The sequence below is a fragment of the Passer domesticus genome, chromosome W, assembly GCF_036417665.1.
Source record: "Passer domesticus isolate bPasDom1 chromosome W, bPasDom1.hap1, whole genome shotgun sequence".
Taxonomy (NCBI): Eukaryota; Metazoa; Chordata; class Aves; order Passeriformes; family Passeridae; genus Passer; species Passer domesticus.
In genome coordinates, this window is record NC_087511.1 from 16,712,510 (window position 1) to 16,735,603 (window position 23,094).

Genomic DNA, 23,094 nt, shown 5'->3' on the forward strand with positions numbered 1-23,094 from the left:
ACTTGAGTATCTCCCCTGGGTCTGGCCCTTATTCTTGCCAACACCAGTAGCAGAAGCTGTACCCATGGCATCTTAGTTTCTATCACAATCTTCAAAAGGTGTTTATTTCTCCATTCATTCTTTCTACCTGACCAAAGCTCTGGGGGTGCCACAGGGTATGGAGGTTCCATTGTATTCCTAAAGCAGTCATAACCCCTTGAAGGATCTTTCCTATATAATGAGTTCCCCTATCTGAGTCTATTGCTTCCAGAACCCCATATCTTGGGATTATTTGTTCCAAAAATACCTTAATAACTGATCCTGTAGGTGCTGAAGCAGTTGGAAATGCTTCTGGCCACCCTGTTAGCTGACATACTATTACCAGAAGATATTTAAACCTTCCCACTCAGGGCATTTCAGTAAAATCCACCTGACATCTTTGGAAGGGGCATACAGCCCAAGGCCTCCCTCCTCTGGCAATTTTCTTTGTAACCCTGTTATTTCCATTAGCATAAATCAAACAACCCTTGTCAGCAATGGAGAGAGATGGGGAGACTGACTCGATGATCAGAATTCGATTTTATTGTGGGATACAAACGCTTATATACTGTATCAGGGAGAATAGTAAAGTGTACTACAATGATTAGGTTACAATCACATACACAAACATGCATATATCAACATCTCTTGCTTGCAGAGTTTAATGGGATTTTCTTTTTCCGGTAAACCCGTTTGATTTAATCTTCTTGCAATCTAGGTCTAATTTTCAAAGTTCCATTTGCTTTTGCCAAGGCATCCTGTTATCGAATCTCTTATGTTAACCAGGTCCAAAGTCCATAATCTGTCTTGTGTCCCCCAACATTCCAACATCTCTCCCTTTCCTTTCGACCAAAAATACTCTTTTAATAGCCTTATTAATTAATCTCTGCACACATTGAAAGGTATCATGATTAATACAATTATAATCAAAATTACCACATACATGCCTATCCTAAAAAGAATTTTTTAGTTAAAAACTCGAGCCACTAAAAGGCTCAGGCTTGGTCTTTATAAACTAAAAACATTCCTCATGGCGTCTGCATTAATGGATTTAGAAAGGCTGCCAGAAGTGTAATTATACCAAAAGGTTTGATTCTTATACACGGGGTGATAGGGAGAAACATCCCAAGCTTTAGACGGATTTTTTTCCCATGTATTTAAAATTAACATAAAAATCCAATTTCACAGAACCCAGGAACTCTAATTCTTGGGGTTCCAAGAGTGTTTCAGGAAGGTATGGGATTCAATTTGATATTATTTGATTTTCTTTCAAAAAAAATTTATTTTTGTTATTAGTGTAAAGTTCTGGAGGAGCTATATTCCCCCTAATTTTTGTTTTTTAATAACGTGTGTTTCTCGTTATGAACATGAAGGTAACATAAAAGCATAACAATATGTAACAAAAAAAAAACATACTAAGTAAAAATAAATCAGATAATAGATACAATTAGTAGCACATGAAAAATAGGATGGTGATTTAAAACTACATTATCAATTTCCTAAATATTGTACTATTATTTAGAGCCTGTAGTAATTGGCAAGCTTTCTTTTTTAAAGTGAGGGTTTGGAAAATCATTCCCAGGTAAGATTTCCAAGTTCACCTTAAAAGGAGGTTTAGCTATTATAGGACCAAATTCAGTAAGTCAAAATTACTTGAATATAATTTTGGTGCAGAAAATTTTCTCTACTAGTTAAGGCCAGGACTTGGCCAGGGTCCAGGCTTTTAACTGGAAGAGTCTTTTTAATATATTTTAGAAACTTATTAGTAATAGTAGTTAGAAAAATAATATATGTCTTATAAATACCTATACAACAATAAGTGAAGGTTTGTAAAGTAGCTGGCTTTCTCATTTATCGTTAATTAGTCAATGGTACCATAGACAACTAGCAAATGAATAAAGTAATGCTTGTTATAAAGTCAGTGAATTCACATCATTAAATTAACAGCATAATCAGGGTTACTTAATATATCAGTAGAAATTGTCTTAAGAAATTGAGGTTATATTTTCCTAGACATATATGACATTAAAGCAAAAAAGGAAAAATAAAGTATTAAATAACTCATAACTAATAACAGTCATAATACAAAGACTCATTCTTCAGTACTACTTATAAAAAATAAAATAGCAAAAATTGTTCTTACTTCTATAACAAAATTGCGTTATCTTGTAATTTAAATGAGCAAATTTTGACAAAAATTCATTCAGACTTTGTCATTCACTAGTATAGCAAAGGGATTATAACTCAAACAGGTATACTTCAAGAAAATTTAAAATCAACTTCACTAAAACTTAACCTTAATAATGTATGTCTACAAGAACTTAAAGTTAATATCACTGAGACGAAACAAAAATCAATCATAACAATGTGAAAAATGCCAATCACTTGTTTTTAAAATTTTAAAATTTTAATAGTAATAAAATGGTTATAAAAATAGTAATAAAATTAGAGTAATAAACATTTGGACAATTAGGATTTAGGACAATACGAGACAATAAAAACAAAGAGTTACGGACAGTCCAGGTACCTCTTTCTGGGCAAAATAAGCCCAAAAAATGACACACGTTGACAGAGGATTAACCCTTAGAAGCAATAGCCTGTTGCATATTCATACATCTCATACATGATGCATAAATTCCATTCAAACACAGGATTCTGTCTGGTCACTGTCAACTTCTTCCTCTTAATCCTGATGGCATCTTCAGAGCTGAATGAGGTGGGAAGAAGTTAGTTTCTTCTGATAAGGGAGCAATAATTTTTTTTTTTCTCTGAAAGATTTAGGTGTCCTGTGGCTGCTATCTCAGTGTGAATACCTCATTCCTCTCTTTAAAAAGTATCTTACATAGCATAGTTTCTATTTTAGCATTATGTTATAACCCAAAACTATGTTTAACACACTACTTAAGAAAATTAATACAGCATAACTTTCTAACATAACACATATATGAAATAGGAGCCTCCTTGAGCCAGGTCTCTTAAGCTCTTGGAGGTCTATTTCACACCCAAGATAGTTCAGCTACCTTAGAAGGCATAAAATCAGCAGGATGGCTTCTGTTGCAGTGTTGGAAACAAAAAGGTTTTAATAAAAGGCAAAATAAACTCTTTACAGAGAGAAACCGATCCAGGTGCAAGAGGCCCTCCTTCCCCTGGTAAAACACCTCACAAAAGCGACTAGTTTCTTTGTTCTCTTCTTTTTCTAGTAAATTGCCCAGGCGGGACTTTTTGGCTCCTATTCAGTTAGCTATCCTTAAGTTTGAGGTGAAGTCCCCTGGGTCCTATGAGGTGTCTTTCTACTTAATCGAGGAGAGAAACTTCTGGGCTTTTTTCCTTTTTAAGGGGACAAAGGATAGTTTTGTCACTCTGTCAACAGGGGGCACATTCCTACACATATAATATTCATTTTAATATTTGCGAAAAGCCAATCATAAAATATGCATTTTTAACAATTCCCCCCTTTTATTCTTTGTAAATTATTTGGCTTGAGCAATATTTTTTTGTCTACTTGCATCTTCTGAACTATGCTGGCAAAATAAAACAGGGTATTAAACAAGGAAGAAATATCAAAACAATTGTAACACATAAAAGGAAAAATCTTAATTTCTTCTGTCATTTTATCTCTAATACATTACCCCACCAGCTAGGTTTTAACTTTGTTTTTTTAATATTTGGACTGGTACCAGGCTTATATTTTTTTATATTTTTTCTGATATCTTTTGCTTTTTCTAGAATGACTTCTCCGTGGTCATCAATTTTCAACAATCTGATATATTAAACTTTCCACAAACACCCCCTTCTTTAGCCAATAAATAGTCCAAAGCCAACCTATTCTGATACACTACAGTTTTTGTTCAGCTTTGCTGACTTGATATTAATTCCAGTATCTGAGCAGCTTTATTTGTTATCATCTATATAACTGCTTGGAGTCTTATAATACAATTCAACATATAATTTGGTGTCAATACAGAATTAGATTGCTGTGCTGGTTTTACCTTTTTGTTTTCTAGTTGTTTTTTTACCAAATCCTGAACTGTATCTTTAAGATTAAATGTCCTTTTGGACATTCAATTCCAAATCTATTACCACTTTTTCCTAAGTTTCTTGCAATCCAATCATTTTCCCCATTTTGCCTGCAGGTACTGAATTTGGATGGGTTATAACAGTGGCTGTTGACACAGGTGTGTGTAATAAAAGAGGAACTTTGGTTTCTTTCCATGTGATGCTTTCTGTAGCATTTGTGACAAAATCTTGCTGGTATCCTGAAAGGGAAAAGACAACAAATGAGTGACAGAATCAGGAATAACAAAGGTCCAGTATGGCTTATACTCCTACCTCCCATGCCTGTGGGGTTGCAACCCACAGCAGGTGTATTTGATCTTCTTGGTGGCAAATAAAGAGGCCAATCTGGTCTTGCCCTCTATTTCCTTGCCACTTTCTCTTAGCTAATTTCCAGGCAAATCGTTTTTGACACCCCTTAACTGTGGTTTCCCACCATTCTTCATGTATCTCCCCTTCAACAGGCACTAATAATTCCCATCCACAAAACAAAGTTATTACTTTAACACTTCTTGCAACAAGAGCATAAATTTTGTGAACTGTTATGAGTAGAAAAATTGTCCATTCTTTTTTAAGTTCCAGAGTTAAAAAGTTAAACCAATTGCTGTTGTTAATAACTTCATGTTGTAATCACCTGTTGTTAATAGTTTTTCTTCAATTACCTGTTGATGGTTAGAAATCAGCTCAATTGTCCCCTTGCTGTCTCCTGAGACATAACACCTGAAGACTGCAGGTAGCAGGAGGGAGGTGACATCAGAGCTGGTATGCAGATGAGGAAGCCCCCTCACCAAATCTTGCAAAAAGCCCCTAAAAACAAGGAGCCAACATGGAATTAAGAAATCTAAGTGGTGTCTAAAGGTAGGGAACTTAATCCTGTGTCTGCTAAGATCCTTTTAACCTCTCCACAATAACCTAAGAAAAAATCAGCTAAAAAGAGGACCTCAAGGGTCAAACTGAAAAGATGGTATTTCCTAATTTCTGGTGAGGATAGAAGTCCCAGCTCTGCCTGCATACCAGCGGACAAAGCTGCACTCATCCTCCTCCTCCGTGTGCCACTCCTGGGAGCAGCGGCGGCGTGGGCACGACCTGTCGTTTCTCCCCACCTGAGCTGATTTTTTTAATAAAGGCATTAAAAAGGAGAAAGATCTCCTGCCCTATTTATTTCATGAACTACAATATTAATTATTCTTACAATTCAGACATTTACTTATAACCCAGCTAACATGTCCAGTATTGGTATCAATTAAAGTTTACAGTATGGTACTGATGGAAATGGTAATTCCCCCTTCTTCTCTGTACAATTCACGGGCTAAGGCCAGAATATAAGAACTCTTTGACTAAAACAGTCCTGATCATTCTCTGAAGTATTCCTTCCCAAGGAGATGTTTAATTCAGGCAGTGCTTGAAACCAGTGATGTAAGCTTTGCCTTATTTCTTAATTAGGTGTTATTCTTTGTACATTTATTGTTATGAATAGAAAGTTATCTATTTTTTTTAGGTTGCAGAGTTAAAAACAAGTCAGACCAGTTGCTGTAAGTAAGTTTCACTGTTAAAGAAGAGTTCTTCAATTACCTGTTAATGGCTGGTGATTAACCATTGTCCCCCTGATGCTTGCCTCTTGCCAGGGAGGGACACAGGCACCCTCCCAAGTACCAGGAGGATAGGAGTGACATCAGAGCCAGTATGCAGATGAGAAATGCATTGCGCCCCGAATTTTTACAGTTTTCCCAGGAAAACCTCTAAAATTACGAGCCAACAAGTGACCTAAGTGACGTCTAAGGATGGGAGCATAGTCCAGTACCTGCTTAGATCCTTTTTGCTTCTCACCCTAACCTGAAAAGATGTTGATTAAAGAGACGACCCAGGGTGTTAGACCAAAATGCCGGAATCTGCTAATCTCCCGTGAGGACAGAATCCCCAGCTCTGCCTGCAGCCCAGCGGACACAGCTGCATCACCCTCCTTCGTGCCATGCCTGGGAGCACCGGTGGCGTGGGCGCGACCCATTGATTTCTCCCCACCTGAGCTGATTCTTCTTAATAAAGGCATTAAAAAGGAGAAAGATCTCCTGCCCATTTATTTCATTTATGGGATCATTTAGGTTTTCCCAAAGCATTACCACCCAGTCCCTGTTTGAAAGTCAATTTGGTATCACCCGGTTTAAATGTGATAGTCCATTCCTCAAATTCTTTCACAAGTCCTTTGATTTTGCTGGCATGAATTCACCCTCTTTCCATGGTTCGGATTGCTGCTTCAGTAGTACCTGGAAAGCTCTTCTTAATAGCACAATGATAAAACAAAGACAATACTGCATTAACTTTTACTATTAGCTTTTTTTCCCCAAACTTTCTGGATTTAGTCAAAAGCTTTCTCCACAGCCACCTCTTCTTCTTGTATCCAGCTGTGCTGATAGCTTCAGAGGCAAATTCTTCTTTCTGTGAGCTACAATTAGTTAAACAAGAAAGGCCAGGCCGATTTTATCACGAGATGAATAAAATCTATTGCTTTTTACTTTTTGGGCACCATTTAACTGTTTTAGCCTTACAGACCCATTACTCAGAACAAAAGCCTCCTCTTTTTAACAGCAAAAAAACCCAAACCAAACAACAGGAAAATATACCACCTTACTGTAAAAATAAACCTCTTTATGAGGTTTGGAGAGTCAGCAATCTCTGCTTTGATCTTATCTTTTCGTGCTGGCCTCCCTCCCCCTCTTTCTCACAGCATTGCTTTCAATGTTGTTCCTCGCCCTTCCCCCACTGCTCCCACTTCACGGCAGGGCCCCAGCCAGAGCAGATCCTGCCTTAGTGGGAGCAGGGCAAAATTTACAGCCACAGGCATGGGGACCTTGGGGCCATGCCTTGGGTCCCTTTCACCCCCTCTGTCTCTCTCTCTCTCTCTTTTGCTGTCTCTTTCGACCCACTTGCTGGGGCCGACGCTGCCATCCTGGACTTGGGACCAAGACAGTCTGGGAGCCACATCAGTAATTCTGCCACTGAGCCAGCCCACTCCTGGCCAGCAAACCTGTGTAATCTCCTCTCAGCACCGCTTCCAGGTCACCTCCATTAATCGGTCCCTGCCACAGCCCCCGAAACCCCGCCGCTTGTACAGGAGCGGTTAAACACCTCCCAACCTTGACAACCCCAAACTTGGAGGCCCCAGGTGCTCCTGGCATTCTTTTTTTTTTTTTTTTTCCTTAGTCAACATATCCTCTTTTCACTTCAAGGAGGGCCCATTCTGCTAAACCTTTTCTGGACCGCAGTTTGGCATTGAACAACCTCCTAACAACCATGTGTTCAGACACTTCCCTGCCCTTCATGCAGAAACTGCATTCAATCTCCTCTTCTTCTCTAGCACCAAGACATCATCACTACATTCTAACATCCCAGAGTCTGCTAACCACCCCTCCCCCTTCTTCAAATTCTCTTTTTCTTCTCTTCTTACTTTCTTTTCTTTTCCCTACCTTTTGCTCTTTTGTTTGATTTAACACACCTTGGACTGTATGAGGTGTACACACAACTAGTTTACTTCTAAAAGTAAGCTTACAACTTTCTTTTATTAGAATTGCAGTAGCTGTTATAGCTTTGAAATAAATGGGCAGGAGATCTTTCTCCTTTTTAATGCCTTTATTAAAAAGAATCAGCTCAGGTGGGGAGAAATCGACGGGTCGCGCCCACGCCGCCGGGGCTCCCAGGAGTGGCCCGGAGGAGGAGGGTGATGCAGCTTTGTCCGCTGGTCTGCAGGCAGAGCTGGGGATTCCGTCCTCATGAGAGATTAGGAGATTCCGCCTTTTCGGTCCAACACCCCGGGTCCTCTTTCTAGTTAGCATCTTTTCAGGTTAGGGTGAGAAGCAAAAAGGATCCAAGCAGGCACTGGACTACGCTCCCATCCTTAGGCATCACCTAGGTCACTTAGTTCTATGTTGGCTCGTAATTTTTAGGGTTTTTCCTGGAAAACTGTAAAAATTTGGTTGCAATGCATTTCTCATCTGCATACTGGCTCCGATGCCACTCCCATTCTCCTGGTACCTGCAGGATCTCTGGCCAGCATCAGGGGGACAATGGTCAATCACCAACCATTAACAGGTAATTGAAGAAGAACTCTTAACAATGAAGCTAACTTAACAGCACTGGACTAACTTGTTTTACTTTGCAACCTTAAAAATATAGATAACTCTTTATTCATAACAGTCCCCCCTCTTTTTCTTTGATCAGGCTTAAGCTTAAGCTTACATCTATTTACAATTTTTTTTTGGCTCATTAACATAGAATTTCCTATATTTTTTGTATTGATTATAAATTTCCTGAGCACTCTGGTGATCATATTTACCCAACTTCATTACTTTTTTGGTTTTTTCAGGTTAATCTCTTTAGAGATCCTTAGGTTATTCTGTACAGCAGATGTCACTATTTTAATTAAACACGGAAATAAGAACAAACTAACAAGTGTACACACAGTGAAGGTTATAGTTTTCCAATTTTTTTTGAAAGTCCATAGATTATCCTACCAACTGGAATCAAGTGTAGGAGTCCTTTGATTTCTTACATATGCTAGTTTTCTTATTGCATTTAAGGTGTTTCTAATGACTGCTACAATTAATTTGATTTGATAAATTACTGTTTTGGTTTGGTTGAGTTGGTCATTAATATGATTAAGAGCTAATGCGGTCTGATTAGATATTACTTCTAATTCTGATTGTAGTTTCAAAATTTTGTTTAACATATATTGCTTCTTCAGTTTTGTTTTTCTTAAATCCTCATATATAGGAACTCTTAAACTTGATCCAGATTCTCTGGGTATTATAAAGACAGTTTGTTTTATAATTCTAATGATGCCACCACTAGACCAGTCTCTTGGCAATTCAGTAGATGCTGTGGTACCATTGACCCAAAACAGGTGTTTAGGGGTTTCCTGAAAGATATTAGTTTTTGTCGTGCCCTCCCAATATTTAGAAATACCTTTTCCTTTGACCAGATTTACCAGGCTTGCTTTAGTAGTATCACGTTCAGAGCACCACCAGGCTTCTCCTACAGGGTGCTCTCCCAGGAGTGGCTGCCTAAAGGTGGCGGTGTTCCGGGCCATCCAATATATTTTCTCATTCTCTTGATAAAGGATCAATTGGGAGAGGTTAACACAATTATGGTTTAAATTGGTGTGGACTCTCAGCAAGGAACTTACTTCTTTCTCATAGAGAGGTTGGTAGTACTCATTGCACAGCTCTCCTGGGCTCCCCAGAGCACCACCAGCAATCAGAGCCGTTACTACTACCCTTCCCAAGAGTCCGGTATGGGTCATCTTGCACAGCTTGTCCACCCGGCCTTGCCTCTTGAGGATTTTGCTGAGAAGAAGTTTCCAAGCTCGTTAGAGTCTCCTGCTCCCCTGGTTAAACCTCTCTTGATCTGTCCCTGCTAATTTGGTCTCTCCTAGGGGAGCACTCTGCAGAAGATTAACCTGGAGTCTTTGGTACTAAGTTGCAAGGACTTAACCAGAATTACTTATTAACAATTTTTAACTTTTACAAATTTCTTAAAACACTTTAAGACATGTTATGATTCTAAACTTTTTTCTTATGCAGTTCATCAGTCTTTTTGGTTCTTCTTTTTGAGAGTCAACTTTAAGTCATATGGTCCTTTTATAATAGTATATTCAGCTGAATTAACTCCTGATGTGGTTGAATCCTGTCCTGAGTTAGGGTGTGAGGGTGGTGTGGAATCTGGTCCAATACCAGAAGGAGACACTGACGAATCTTGTCCAATGCCCGGGGGTGGGACTGGTCCTTTAATTCTCATGATGTGGGTCCAACCTTTTTCTCTGGTTCGCACAGCAGAATTAGCGATGAGGAGTACCTGAAAGGAGCCTTCAAATTTAGGCATTAATGGTCTATTCTTCCAGGATTTTATCAAAACCCAATCTCCTGGGTTGATGTCATGTGCTTTTGTGTCAAGAGGGGAGGTTTGGGGGAGGTATCCTCTTTTTCTAAGTCCTTCTAGGGTTCTTCCAATGACTTCTAAATATTTTCTGGCAGCTTCTTCTCCTTCCATATAGTGTCCTGTGATATAGGGTGTTAACAAGAATGGCAGTCCAAACATCATTTCATAGGGTCAAATCCCTATGTCAGACCGGGGTCTTGTTCTGATGCGCAAGAGCGATAGGGGCAAACACTTTAGCCAATTCATTTTTGTTTCTTCAATTAATTTAGTCAATACATTTTTGAGAGTTTTGTTCATTCGTTCCACCCTCCCAGAACTCTGGGGGTGCCATGGAGTATGCAATCTCCATTTTATTCCTAAAGCTTCAATTATATTTTGCAATGTTTGGGCCACAAAATGTGGACCTCGGTCTGAGTCTATGGTATTGACCATTCTGTAGCTGGGGATAATGTTTTCTAAGATTACTTTTGCCACAACTTGGGCTGTTTCCCTTTTAGATGGGAAGGCTTCTACCCAGTGAGTGAGATGATCTACTTTAACTAGTAGATGTTTGTATCCTTGTGCTTGGGGCATCTCAGTAAAATCTATTTGTATGCTTTGGAAAGGTCTTAGAGTTAGTTCGCTCCCTCCAGGTGTTACTTTCCTCATGACTTTCTGGTTTACTTTTTGGCAAATTAAACACCCTTTTGTGATTGCTTTTGCTAGGTCATATACACCTATGCACAGGTTATTTCTTAGGAAATAATCACATAGTCCTTGGACTCCCCAGTAGGTTAATTTCTGTAGTTCTGTTAGCACTGTCCCAGCAAGTGCTTTGTTTAAAAACACCCGTCCGTCTGATGTTAACCACTCCCCTCATTGCCCTTGGTGTAACTTTTATAGCTTTTAATTCTTTAATCACAAAATATGGGTTCTTCTCTTCTTTTTCGCTACTCAGGTGTGGTTTCTGCTTTAAAAAATTTTACCAGATCCCCTGGTTCTAAAGCTGCTTCCTTTGTTATCTTGATCAGCTAGCAAAGGTTTCACAACTTTAGGCTAAACAGTCTGGGGGAGATCCACTTTCTCCACAGTAACAGCAGCGCTTTTCACTCAAAGGGACTCGAGGCCTCTCCATGCCTCCTGTCCCTGAGAGTACTGGCTTATCTTTGCCTGCTCCTGGTGGTGGACCCCCCCATTCTTTTGTTACTTTGGATTGTGGGAAAGAGTTGCTTGCCCCCACACTTTCTCTGGCTATAGCAACCATGATCCTAGCTTTGGCCCTTGCTTTTGCTTCTTCCCTCCTTAAATACACCTTCAATGCTTTCCTCAATAACTCATTAATGTCTTTCTCTGGCCAATCTTCAATCTTTTCCAGTTTTCTCTGTATATCAGGCCAAGATTTAGTAACAAACTGGACCTTTAATAGCACTTCACCCTCTTTGGTGTCTGGGTCTATTCTAGAATACAATTGAAAGTTCCACTTTAGGTGATTAAGCCAAGCAGCAGGAGTTTCATCCTTCTCTTGTGCGCCCTCGAATGCCAATTTTGTATTAGTTCCTTTGGGAACTGATTCTCTGATCCCTCGAATTATCAGAGACCTGTACTCCATCATGGCTTTCCTCCCTTCCTCCTGGTTAGGGTTCCAATTGGGATCCACTAGTGGCAATTTGTCTTCTCCTGATGGCACTTGGGGTCCTGGACGGTTATCTTTTTCCCAAATTCTTATGCTAGCGACACTAATCATTCGGGACTCTTCTGGGGAAAATAATATATTTAGAATGGAATTCATCTCCCCCCAAGTGTAGATATTTGGACCTAAGAACTGATCCACTTGGTTAGCAATGCCCACGGGATCTTCAACTAAATTCCCTAACTCCTTTTTGAATCCTCTCACCTCAGAAGCAGTTACAGGAGTTAGAGGAACATTCACAAAACCAACACCTCCTGCTACTCCTCCCATAGGAACTTCTCTAGGTGGAAAAAGTCTCTCTACCTTGGAGGTCTTGGATCGGGTACTGCCGCTTCTCTATCCCCGGCTAGCTGATGATAAGAGGACCCCGATCAAGGGGCAAACAAAGACTTATATTTGGTGGGAGGTCAGGGGTAGGCACAACTTTCAACAAATCAGGGGAGTTGGGAGTAAAAATCCTAGGCGGAGATAAAGGCAGTGAACCAATAACATTCCAAGGGAGAAAAAGCGGTTTCAATAAACGGCTAAAATTTGGAGAAATAGAAACTAGAAACTAGCTGACGAAATAACTGGGAAAAGGTGGAGACAAAAGGAAAACAGCACCAAGGAAAACCACCAAATCACAAATCAAACCATAAACCTACTAATAAAACAAAAAGCACAATACAACATCTGCCTGTTCTTAAACACAAAAAGGACATTAAAGTTTAACTAAAATAACAAAAGATATTAGTGTAATAAATCATAAAATTTTACAAACGCAAAATAAAACAAATTAAAATTCAAAAATTTTTTAAAAACTCAAATAATTTTGGATAGGTTTAATTTAGCTTATACTTGTCTTGTTTTTCACTGATTGTATATTTTATCTATAATTTTATTCATTTCTTCAATTCACTGTGAAATAATATCTTAATTTTTGAATAATTAATTTATAAAAATTGGGCTTAAAAGGTAATTAAAAATTGTTTTAAATTGCTAAACAAAAACTTAAAAGTGACAGACTCAAAAAGAATTTAACATTTCATAGAAAGCTTAACATTTCTTAAAAGGATGTCCCGTAGAAAGATGTTTCATAGTTTCCAGGAGTTAAATGTGTAAAACAAACAAATTTATTTCATGTTAAATAAATATAAATTTTCTTTTAATTTTGACTCAAACTTATGATTTAAAACTTGAAAATATGGTATTAAACTGATTAAAAACCGATTGGCTCCTGGTTACTATTCTTTTAACAATTTAACATTTATTAATACAACTACAAATTATTTCATAATACAAAGCAAAGCAATGAGATGTTCTTCACATCAATTTGGCTGATCTTCTCTGTTTCAAAACTTCAGTTATCTTGTTCTTCTGTTGGGAAACTCAAGTTTGAAGGTTTTCTCTCTTCAAGGAAATTCAGTTCAGTAAATGGTCATGATCAAATGTAGCATAGTAGACTTCGGTGTAGTTATAACATTCTTCTTTCTATAACATACAACTTAACAACTGGGTTAATTTTCCAAAATGACTTCAAATATGACAAACAGTTTATTGTTTTAAGAACCATACAAAAACATCTGTTTAAAATAAAAACACTTAATTCTTCAAAACTGAAAACCTGTATAGTAATTAAACTTTTATAAATTTAATCAAATGAATAATCTTTTACTTCTGTAAAAAAAAACTGTTTAAAAACCTTTAAAAAGGTATTTTGCATTTTTAAATCACATTAATAACTTTTCAAATAAACAGACTAATTGTTATTAAAATCAATTGTTGTAAAACCTCTAATTAATTTAAATAATAAAACTTTAAGTTCACCCTTTAATATCATCACTGTGTGTATGGCCTTTTCAGGGCCCTTTGCAAAAAGGCAATACCCAGAGTTTAAAGGATAATTCTATAATTTTTAAACTTGTCAATTTTGTAAAAATATAAACTAAATTAAAATTTGTGCTTTTGCCAATTTATAGTAATATAAAATTAAAAGGAACATTGGGTAAGGTTTGACTAGGAATTGGATAGGGAAACTTGAGCAGCACTTCTCAGAGTTAAAAAATTAAAATACTTTAATTATTAAAAATATATAAAATTGCATAAAAATAACAAAACATGTTCTAAATTGTTCTTTTGGTTCTCTCCTTACTTATTGTTTCTTGCCATCGCTAAAATTCACAAGTCTATAATTTAAAAATTTCTTACAAGGGTTTTTAAAATCCTAAATTATTTAAAAGGTCTTTTATAAAAATTAAATGCTAATTAAATCTGAATTTCACAGAAGATGTCCTAAAGCAATTGCTGGCTGCTCAAGTGATTAGGGTTATGTGGGGGGGTGGATCTGGGAGCCGCTGCCCTGGGGGGGAAAGCAAGACAGCGATTACCAGATCAGGTTTCCAAATTCTCCCTCTTTCCTGCAGGGCTCCCCCCCGCTCTGAGGGGAGGGAGGCTCTTAAGGAGAGCGGTTTCTGGGGGGGGGGCCGGATTGGGGTCCTCCCCCCCAGAGGCGGAACTGGAAGAAGGAGTAGACATTGCTTCAGACTCACCCCTCCCCCTCAGTAGGAACGGGCTGACACCTTCCCCGTGGCATGTGGCCCCCTGAGGGGAGGATGGGCTGGCGGGGAGATTCAGGACCGGAAAAGAAGGCAGGGGCGGAAACGTGTCTAAGATGGAATGGCCATCCTCCATCTTAGACAAAGAGCGGGGTGGGGGGGCCTGACTCACTGCAGTTCCCTAGTGAGGCCTGAACAGCGAGCAGCCGGGCGCTCGGAGCAGTGCGGCCAGCCAGCTCCGAGGGAGGAAGTGGGGGGAAGGGTTTTTTGGAAAGTCTGAGGGACAAGGGAACAGGGGAATTCCAGTGTGCTGCTGACCTGTGAAAATCTTTTGTCTCGCTCCTGTCCTTCTTAGAAGCACAAGAGGAGGACCTTCTGATGAGGTGGGAGAGGGAAACACGCCAGAGATAAAGATCCTCACGGGCCCGGACACAGGCCCTTGAAAAAATCCCACCCGCCGGGGATAGAAAAAAGAAAAAAGAGAAAAAAAAACCCCCGCTGGCACAGCTTACCCACTGGCGGCGGGCCTCTGGCCGATTTGTCTGGGAGACGAGACATCCGTCCAGCCAGCCCTCTTCTGCCGGATGAGTGACGCTGGTTGACCACCACAGCAGTTCCACTTCTCATCAGGGTGCGCTGAAACTGATGTTCTGATCACTGACAGACTGGGGACTTTCTCGGTTTGCTGCCTCCAGCGACTTGGGTGTTCCCGGTGCTCCAAAGCCTGTTCCCAAGACTGAGGGCGCGGCCACTGTGGGTCCCTGGTGTGCTTGTCCCTGTGCAAGCACCTTGCCTTGCTGCAGGAGCCCAGCAGCTTTTTTCCTGCTGTCGGCGCAAAGCCCTGACTCAGTCGAGCCTTCCAGCAAGCTTTCTTTTTCTGTTTCTGAGTGAGAAGGAAGGGCGGAGAAGGTCCAAGGGCCGTAAAATTCAACAATGAGCTCTTCTTAGAGTCATAAAAGGAGCTCGTAAATGATCTTATCTTGCCCCACTGCCGCTTCTCTATCCCCGGCTAGCTGATGATAAGAGGGGGAGGGCAGCAGGTTCCCCCTGGAGCTCCGTTGAATCCCTGTTGTCAATTGTTTTGGCGCAATATAAAACACAGGCAGCGCACACGGGTCCCAGGGAAACTTTATTTGATGGTAAACTTCCCCTTTTCCTCTCCTGGGACCCCGATCAAGGGGCAAACAAAGACTTATATTTGGTGGGAGGTCAGGGGTAGGCACAACTTTCAACAAATCAGGGGAGTTGGGAGTAAAAATCCTAGGTGGAGATAAAGGCAGTGAACCAATAACATTCCAAGGGAGAAAAAGCGGTTTCAATAAACGGCTAAAATTTGGAGAAATAGAAACTAGAAACTAGCTGACGAAACAACTGGGAAAAGGCGGAGACAAAAGGAAAACAGCACCAAGGAAAACCACCTAATCACAAATCAAACCATAAACCTACTATTAAAACAAAAAGCACGACACGATACAACAGGGTACCACAGTATGGCCCATCTTCAGACACAAGATTACTCATTTGAGGGGTATTGTATTAACCTGGACCTGCTGTAGGTCAATGGCTGTACCTGGTGATAAGAGGTTACTAGGTAAGGAAGCATATGTGTCCCACTTAGGAGGATGTGGAGGGACAGCAATAGGAGGGGGAAAAGAGCTTGGCATGAATGTTAGGTGGAGCTGGAGAAGGGGTGGAGCATGCAACAGGTGAAGTAGGTACTAGTGGTGGTGCAGAAGCAGCTAAAGGAGTCGAAGGGGGTGGCAGCCGGGAGAACTGGATCTGCTATTTGAGGTGCTCGAAGGAGAGGATTATAAGGTGGAGGGGCATCAGGAGGCAAGTAGTCTAAGGGGTCCCACCTTTTACCAATTTCTTTAACTCCAGCATCCCCTCTTTCATTCCCCTCTTTCTTGCTCTGCACTTTACAAATTTGCACTCTTTCATTCTCGATGGCATTCAACCAACAAGCTACATATAATAATTGCTCGGGATCAGTATCTTCTCGACCTGTCAGATAGTTACTCAGCTGTTGACACATCCACTTGTCTTTTGTCCCACACCGCGGCCATCCTCCTTGCACATCTAATTCTGGCCACGCTTCTGAACAGTAATGAATCATCTTAACTTTATCTAATCCTTCTGTGGCTTCTATAGAGTCCCATTTCTCTAATAGTTCACTTATGGGACTGTGGGGAGGTATATTCCTCAGTCTCTGGCCACTTTTCTTACTATTGCACCCTCCCATTTTTTTTCGGCCTCAAAAAAAATCACAAAGATGCCTTTACTCTAAAGGAAATATATCTTATTTAAGAAGTCCCGACCTCCTTCGCCGAAACTCCAATTTCTCTGACCCTTTTCGTCAGGACTTTGTTGAGACCATGGCCTCTCTTGCCAAGACTCAACAAACAAACAAAACAAAAAATCCTCGAGACCCTGGCCTCTGAGGTTGTATGCCTGACTTCCTTCGTCAGGACTTAGAGAGATCTCGGCCACCTTCGCCAAGACTCAACCAACAAAACCTTGAGACCCTGACCTCTGAGGTTGTATGCCTGACTTCCTTTGTCAGGACTTTGTTTGCCTGCAGGGCTTTTAAACTTTCCCAGATCCTTCTCGGGACTTGTGAGTTTGCCTAACCTCTCTTGTCATGACTTAAAACAAAAGTATTGCCTGATTTTCAGTTTGCCTGACCTTCCCCTGTCAGGACTTACGCTTCAGGGCTTGGAAAAACTCGAGATAGGCTTCCTCTGCCAGACCTCGTGCCTGACCTCCGTCATCAGGACTTAAAAACAAATCTGCCTGATTTTCCAAATCACCTAACTTCCTTCGTAAGGACCTGTATCAGGGCTTTTGGGGTGCGTGCCACTCACACAGTATTTCCTCCGCACGCCAGGAGGGGGGTCCTCTTTACCCCTTTGGAGGCGCCTCAATCACCAATTCCACTCGCTTCCCCCTGTTCCTGGCCTGCCCCCTCACAGGGGTGCGGAACTGCGGTACTGAGGGGTCCTCACTCGCTTCGAGGGGCTGAGCTGCCAACCCTCGTCTCAGTCACACAACACTCGCTCGCCTCCCACTCCCGCCGCCGGATATTCTCACCAATCTGGCGCTGCTCCGTGTCACTGTCCCAAGCCAATCTTCTCTGGTCCCGATAGCCAGCTGTCGCGCAGGTCCAGGGAGGGCGGCCGTCCCAGTCCTGGTGTCCTGTTCAGACGTGGCTATCCCAGACGAGTCCCCCAAGCTGAAATAAATGGGCAGGAGATCTTTCTCCTTTTTAATGTCTTTATTAAAAAGAATCAGCTCAGGTGGGGAGAAATCGACGGGTCGCGCCCACACCGCCGGTGCTCCCAGGAGTGGCCCGGAGGAGGAGGGTGATGCAGCTTTGTCCACTGGTCTGCAGGCAGAGCTGGGGATTCTGTCCTCACGAGAGATTAGGAGATGCCACCTTTTTGGTCCAATACTCTGGGTTGTCTCTCTAGTTAACATCTTTTCAGGTTAGGATGAGTAGCAAAAAGGATCCAAGCAGGCACTGGACTACGCTCCCATCCTTAGACATCACCTAGGTCACTTAGTTCTATGTTGGCTCGTAATTTTTAGGGTTTTTCCTGGAAAACTGCAAAATTTGGTGCAATGCATTTCTCATCTGCATACTGTCTCTGATGCCACTCCCATTCCCCTTGGTACCTGCTTGGATCCTTTTTGCTTCTCACCCTAACCTGAAAAGATGCTAACTAGAAAGAGGACCCAGGGTGTTGGACCGAAAAGGCGAAATCTCCTAATCTTCCGTGAGGACGGAATCCCCAGCTCTGCCTGCAGACCAGCGGACAAAGCTGCATCACCCTCCTCCTCCGGGCCACTCCTGGGAGCCCCGGCGGCGTGGGCGCGACCCGTCGATTTCTCCCCACCTGAGCTGATTCTTTTTAATAAAGGCATTAAAAAGGAGAAAGATCTCCTGCCCATTTATTTCACTCCCCACTCCTGAATTAAAATTTCATGAGCTACTTCATTTTCTACCTTTATGTACAAATGAAAAGGGTTTTTCTAACGAGGATAAGCTTAAAGCTGGTACATAGGCCAGTTTTAACTTCACTTCTTCTAATTTATCATCTTCCTTGGTCCATTTTATATCATCTCCCTCTGTCAATTTTTCATTCAAAAATTTTACTGCCTCTGTGTTCCTTTCAATCCATAATCTACAATATCCCAATAATCCAAGTAGTTTTCTGATCTCCGTCTTTGAAGAGGGAGGGGGAAGGGATAAAATTCCTGCAATTCTTTCTGGGTTAAGCTTCTGACTACCCTTACTAATCAAGTGTCCAAGATATTTTACCTCTGGTTCTACAAATTGCAGCTTCCCTTTTGATACCCTTAATCCTTTTCCCCCGAGAAAATTAACAAGTTTTATAGTAGCCTCTCAAACTTTGGCTTCCCCAGATAGTAAAATATAGTTTCTATTGGCCTTGTTTACTGGGAGAATAGGGATATTATGAGAAGACATATAAAGATCTAATGTCTCATCTTTTATAAGTCCTTTTATTACTGGCTTCAAATTTTCCCGTCCTTCTAAAGATATGTGGTATTGGAGTTTACCAATGTTACTGACGGGAGTGCCTTGGTCTGTCTGGCCTCGTCTGCTGACCAAATAGCGGCACCTGTGGTCCTTCCTCCCCAGAGACGCTGTTCAATTACCTGTGGTCGCAGCTGAGGCACGTGGAGACAAGTCCGGGCATGCCCCGAGCTCCAGTGCTTGCGGGCTGGAGCTTGCTGTTGAGGGGGTCACTCCTCAGGCCTTCCTGAGCTGGAGAAACCTTTGAGGCAAGGTGAAGAAAGGAGTGGGTCCTGATGGAGAGTTTTTAATCCAGAGTTTTTATTTTGGTGGCACAGCCTCTGAATCTTGCAACAACTCCAACGAACTCTCCAACTGATCTCTCCAACAGAACCCCAACCGCATGGTCTGCTTGCCCTTTTACCTGGGGAGAGGGGCAAGGGAGGGACCATAGGGAGCACCAACCAGGTATGAGGGGAGGGGGTCCCAGGTGAGAAGGACACCTGGGTGGGCCAATGGCCCCCCAGGGGGTGCAGAGCATCCTCTGAACCTGCCAATCACTCGATGCTCCACTTGGAATTTCTGGGTTGATAGACAATGCCCAGCAGGGGTCAAGGGTGGGGAAAGGAAGGGCGATTGACACCCCACCTGGGAAGGAAACTTCAGGGAGAAACCAAGGGAACTGAGGCAAGCCATGACATCACACTGCAACAATGGGGTACTTACATACACATATGGGATGATCCTCTCTCAGTTGTGACTCTTATGGGGTCAATATTTAATCCTTCTCCACTTCCTTTCTTAGCCTGGTATAACTCCTCTTCTTAGTTTTTCTTCTAAGTCTTTTCCTAATAACTTGCTACCTGCCCCAGGGACTAATAAGATATCCCCTATCTAAATTCTAGTTTCTCCCTTAATTACTACATCTTTAATGATAGGAACTGTGAAATTCTCCTTTTGCTTCTGTTACTTTTACAGTGTCTTTGCTTACACTATAACCTTTTGGAATATTTAACAGGCAGGTTCTTTTTGCCCCTGTGTCTACCACAAATTTTAATTTTTCTTCTTGGGGACTTACTTTTGTAAGTTATCACAGACTCTAGATGGTATCTGTCTTCTGAAATATAGAGCTTATGACTTCTCTATACCTCTTTTGTGCCCATCTCTCGGAAGATTTTCAGATCTTTTACCTGATTAATGCAATTTCGCTTATAATGTCCTAAGTCTGTTTAATTATTCAGTTAGAGTTTCTTCTTTCTCTCTTAAAAGCCTTTTTTTTCCATTTCGCCTTCGATATGCTGCCTCATTTATTTCCTTGATTATCAAATTACAATAATTATTCATGTGTTTCTTCCCCTCCTCATCATTTTGACCCCAATCAGTAGGTGCCATTGGCATTTTCTAATCCTCTGGGGGGACCTGCTGGTTTACCCTTAGTGTCAGAGGAAGGGGGATTGAGGGGAGGGATCCACGCCGAAACTTAGTCCTCCAAGGCGCAGGCGGGGTCCGCTGCCGGAACCGCCAGAGGGGATCATCCGGTGGAGACCAAGCTGGAGCATGGATATCCTGCGCACGACTTCATGGCGGCTGATCCGGCAGCTCCCAGCAGAGACAAAGTGTTGTAGTGTGTTTTTATACTTTGTAATAGTTTTGGTTTTGTATCCTGTGAAAAATGCCAATCACTTGTTTTTGAAAATTTTAAAAAGTTTAATAGTAATAAAATAGTTATAAAAACAGTAATATAATTAGAATAATAATAGAATTTGAGCATTTGAGATTAGGAAAATATGAGACAATAAAAACAAAGAGATACGGACGTCCGGGTACCTTTTTCTGGGCAACACAAGCCAGAAAAAGGACCCCGGTTAACAGAGGATTAACTCTTAAAAACAATTGCCCGTTGCATATTCATACATCTCATACATGATGCATAAATTCCATTCAAACACAGGATTCTGTCCAGTCGCTGTCAACTTCTTCCTCTCAATCCTGATGCCGTCTTCCAGTCTGAGCGAGGTGGGAAGTAGTTTTCTGCTGAAAAGGGAGCAATAAATTCCCTTTCTCTGAAAGATTTAGGTGTCCTGTGGCTCCTATCTGGTGCGAGTCCTTTCTTAAACAAATATCTTTCATAACATAGTTTCTATTTTAACATTATGTTATAACCTAAAACTATATTTAATACTCTACTTAAGAAAATTAATATAGCATAACTTTCTAGCATAATACAATACTCATTTTAATACTTGCGAAAAGCCAATCATAAAATACACATTTTTCACAACCCCCCCTTATTTTTCCCAAATGGTTTACCCCTGACTGTACCCTCTCCCTCTACCTGTGTAATCCCTCTCCTTTGTTGAGATCATCCCCAAATCCCCGCCATGGCTCTCTGTCAATCACTCAGCATCCCCTCCTTTCTATCTAGAACTTTCGGTCCATGTTGTCGAGTGATTAGTCAGAGGCCAGGGGTTAGCCCCCCAAGTCCTACCCCATACGCTATCCCAAATGTCCATTCCCTAAATTTTCATCCCTGAAATTTCTTTATTGGTCAGCAAATACTTTTTGGTTCACACCTCCTTTTAAAATGTAACCTTGGCACTTGTCCCAGGCATTCTGAGCAGGAGGCCCCCTGAGGTAGGGAGCTCCCAGGAGCTCCGAATAAAACCTTGGATTAACCCCTGCTGAGTCGGCTCTTTTATCCTCTACCGATGTCCCTAGCGTCTCTTCTGCTGCAAAGGCGACTAGCCTAGCTGCCGTCAGTACCCTCGGGGCACGAGAGAGTGTCCCCCCGCTGTTGGCTGTGTCGGGGCTGCCCCCCCGCTGTCTGCCGATTCGGGGCTGGACGGGGTTCCTGGGGGGCTCCCAGAGAGACGGAGACAACAAAGCAGGCGGGAGACCCCGGTAGCAGCGGCGGTGCCCAGCACAGCCGGCACGGTCAGAGCAGCTGGGGATGGGACGGCCGGGACAGACGGGACCCTTCCTGGGTGCGGTTGGCACGGTGACCACAGACCACGTGGCAGGACAGACGCCCCCCCACTCCGGCATGGCCGGCGGAGCGGCCACGGGCCAGGCGGCTGGGACTGGGGAAGATGAAATCAGCGTCTGGGGGGGAACGGTGCAGCCGCGAACAGGTGGGGGAACAAGCGGGAACGGAGGAGGTAATCTCTTGTTCCCAGCCCTTTTCTTTCACCCTTTTTTTCTTTTATGGCTTTGTCTCGGGGGTTTTTGATATTTTAAAGATTTTATTTTCCTATGATCTTCCACCCAGCATAGGGCATGTTCTTTTTCTTCTGGATTAAATGTTTTTTTATAAATAAATCCAGAGCCTGACAAATCCAAACTTCTATTTGGATACTTTGAAATGGTCGAAGAGCTAACTCACAACGTCCTAATGTTGTTTTTCTCATCAACTTTTTATTTATCCTTTGGCAAATTATACATCTTTCAGTTACTTGCTTTGCTACTCCAAAATCCCAATACACCCATAGTGCCTTTAAAAAATTATCACACAAAGCCTGAGTACCCCACTGGGTTTTCTGATGCATGCCTTCTAATATTTTCCTAGTAAGCATTTTATTAAGTAATTCTTCCATCAGAAAGTTTCCATTTCCCTGATTCATCTTGTTCATCTCCTATCTTGTTTAATTATTTTTTCTCTGCTTCACTAAACCTTGGAATTTCCAATTTTTCCTTGTTTGGAGTTAATATTAACATAACTCTTTCAGCTCCATTTTCTGCTGCATCCTTAGCTTCCTGATCTGCCAAATTATTTCCTCTTATTTCTGGGGTCACTCCCCTTTTGGTGTCCCTTAATATATACTATAGCTATCTCTTTTACATAATTTTAATGCTTCTAAAACCACTAAAATAAGTCCCTCATGTACTAATCTTTTTTTTCTCTTGAATTAAGTAATTCTCTTTCTTCCCAAATTTTTCCAAAGGTATGTACTGCTCCAAAGGCATACCTCGAATCAGTATATATAGTTCCTTTCTTTTGTGCTAAATATTCTAGTGCTCTTTTTAGAGTATATAATTTACACGTTTGAGCTTACTAGTTTAAGGTTAATTTCCCTTTTTCCATAGTTAGCATGTTTTTCCCATCAACTACTGCATACCGTGTATTTTCTCCTTTTGCAAGGAGTTGTATCTCTGTTAGCTAACATAACTCCCAAAGGGCTGTTTTGGGGTATCTCTGCTAGTATGCTTTTATTCCCCCTTTTTTTCTTTCCTGTATCCAACTTACTGGCTTTCTGTCCCATTTTTCAAGATCTTATCTATTCATCCCCTTCCTCTGTTTTTTACTTTCACTAACAACCTGGATAAAAAAAAAACAAACCCTTTTTCTCACACTACTT

General features: G+C 41.4%; 1 protein-coding gene across 1 annotated transcript; it reads right to left on the reverse strand.

The window, feature by feature from the left end:
- Positions 1-550: 550 nt before the first annotated feature.
- Positions 551-21,784, reverse strand: LOC135289049 (uncharacterized). Its single transcript, XM_064402424.1, has 5 exons — positions 21,446-21,784; positions 20,567-20,572; positions 14,715-15,211; positions 4,734-4,878; positions 551-4,274 (listed from the first exon to the last, which is right to left on the reverse strand). Exons 1-5 carry the CDS (start codon positions 21,782-21,784, stop codon positions 4,170-4,172), a joined length of 1,092 nt encoding a protein of 363 aa, XP_064258494.1. The 3' UTR covers positions 551-4,169.
- Positions 21,785-23,094: the final 1,310 nt, after the last annotated feature.

Excerpts from the sequence above, each read along its gene's own strand:
- LOC135289049 (XM_064402424.1), bottom strand. The coding sequence starts at position 21,784 with ATGCCGGAGTGGGGGGGCGTCTGTCCTGCCACGTGGTCTGTGGTCACC. Across the intron at positions 4,879-14,714 it reads CAGAGGCCCGCCGCCAGTGG|GGGCTTTTTGCAAGATTTGG; the intron begins GTAAGCTGTGCC and ends CCTTGTTTTTAG. Across the intron at positions 4,275-4,733 it reads TGATTTCTAACCATCAACAG|GATACCAGCAAGATTTTGTC; the intron begins GTAATTGAAGAA and ends TTTCCCTTTCAG.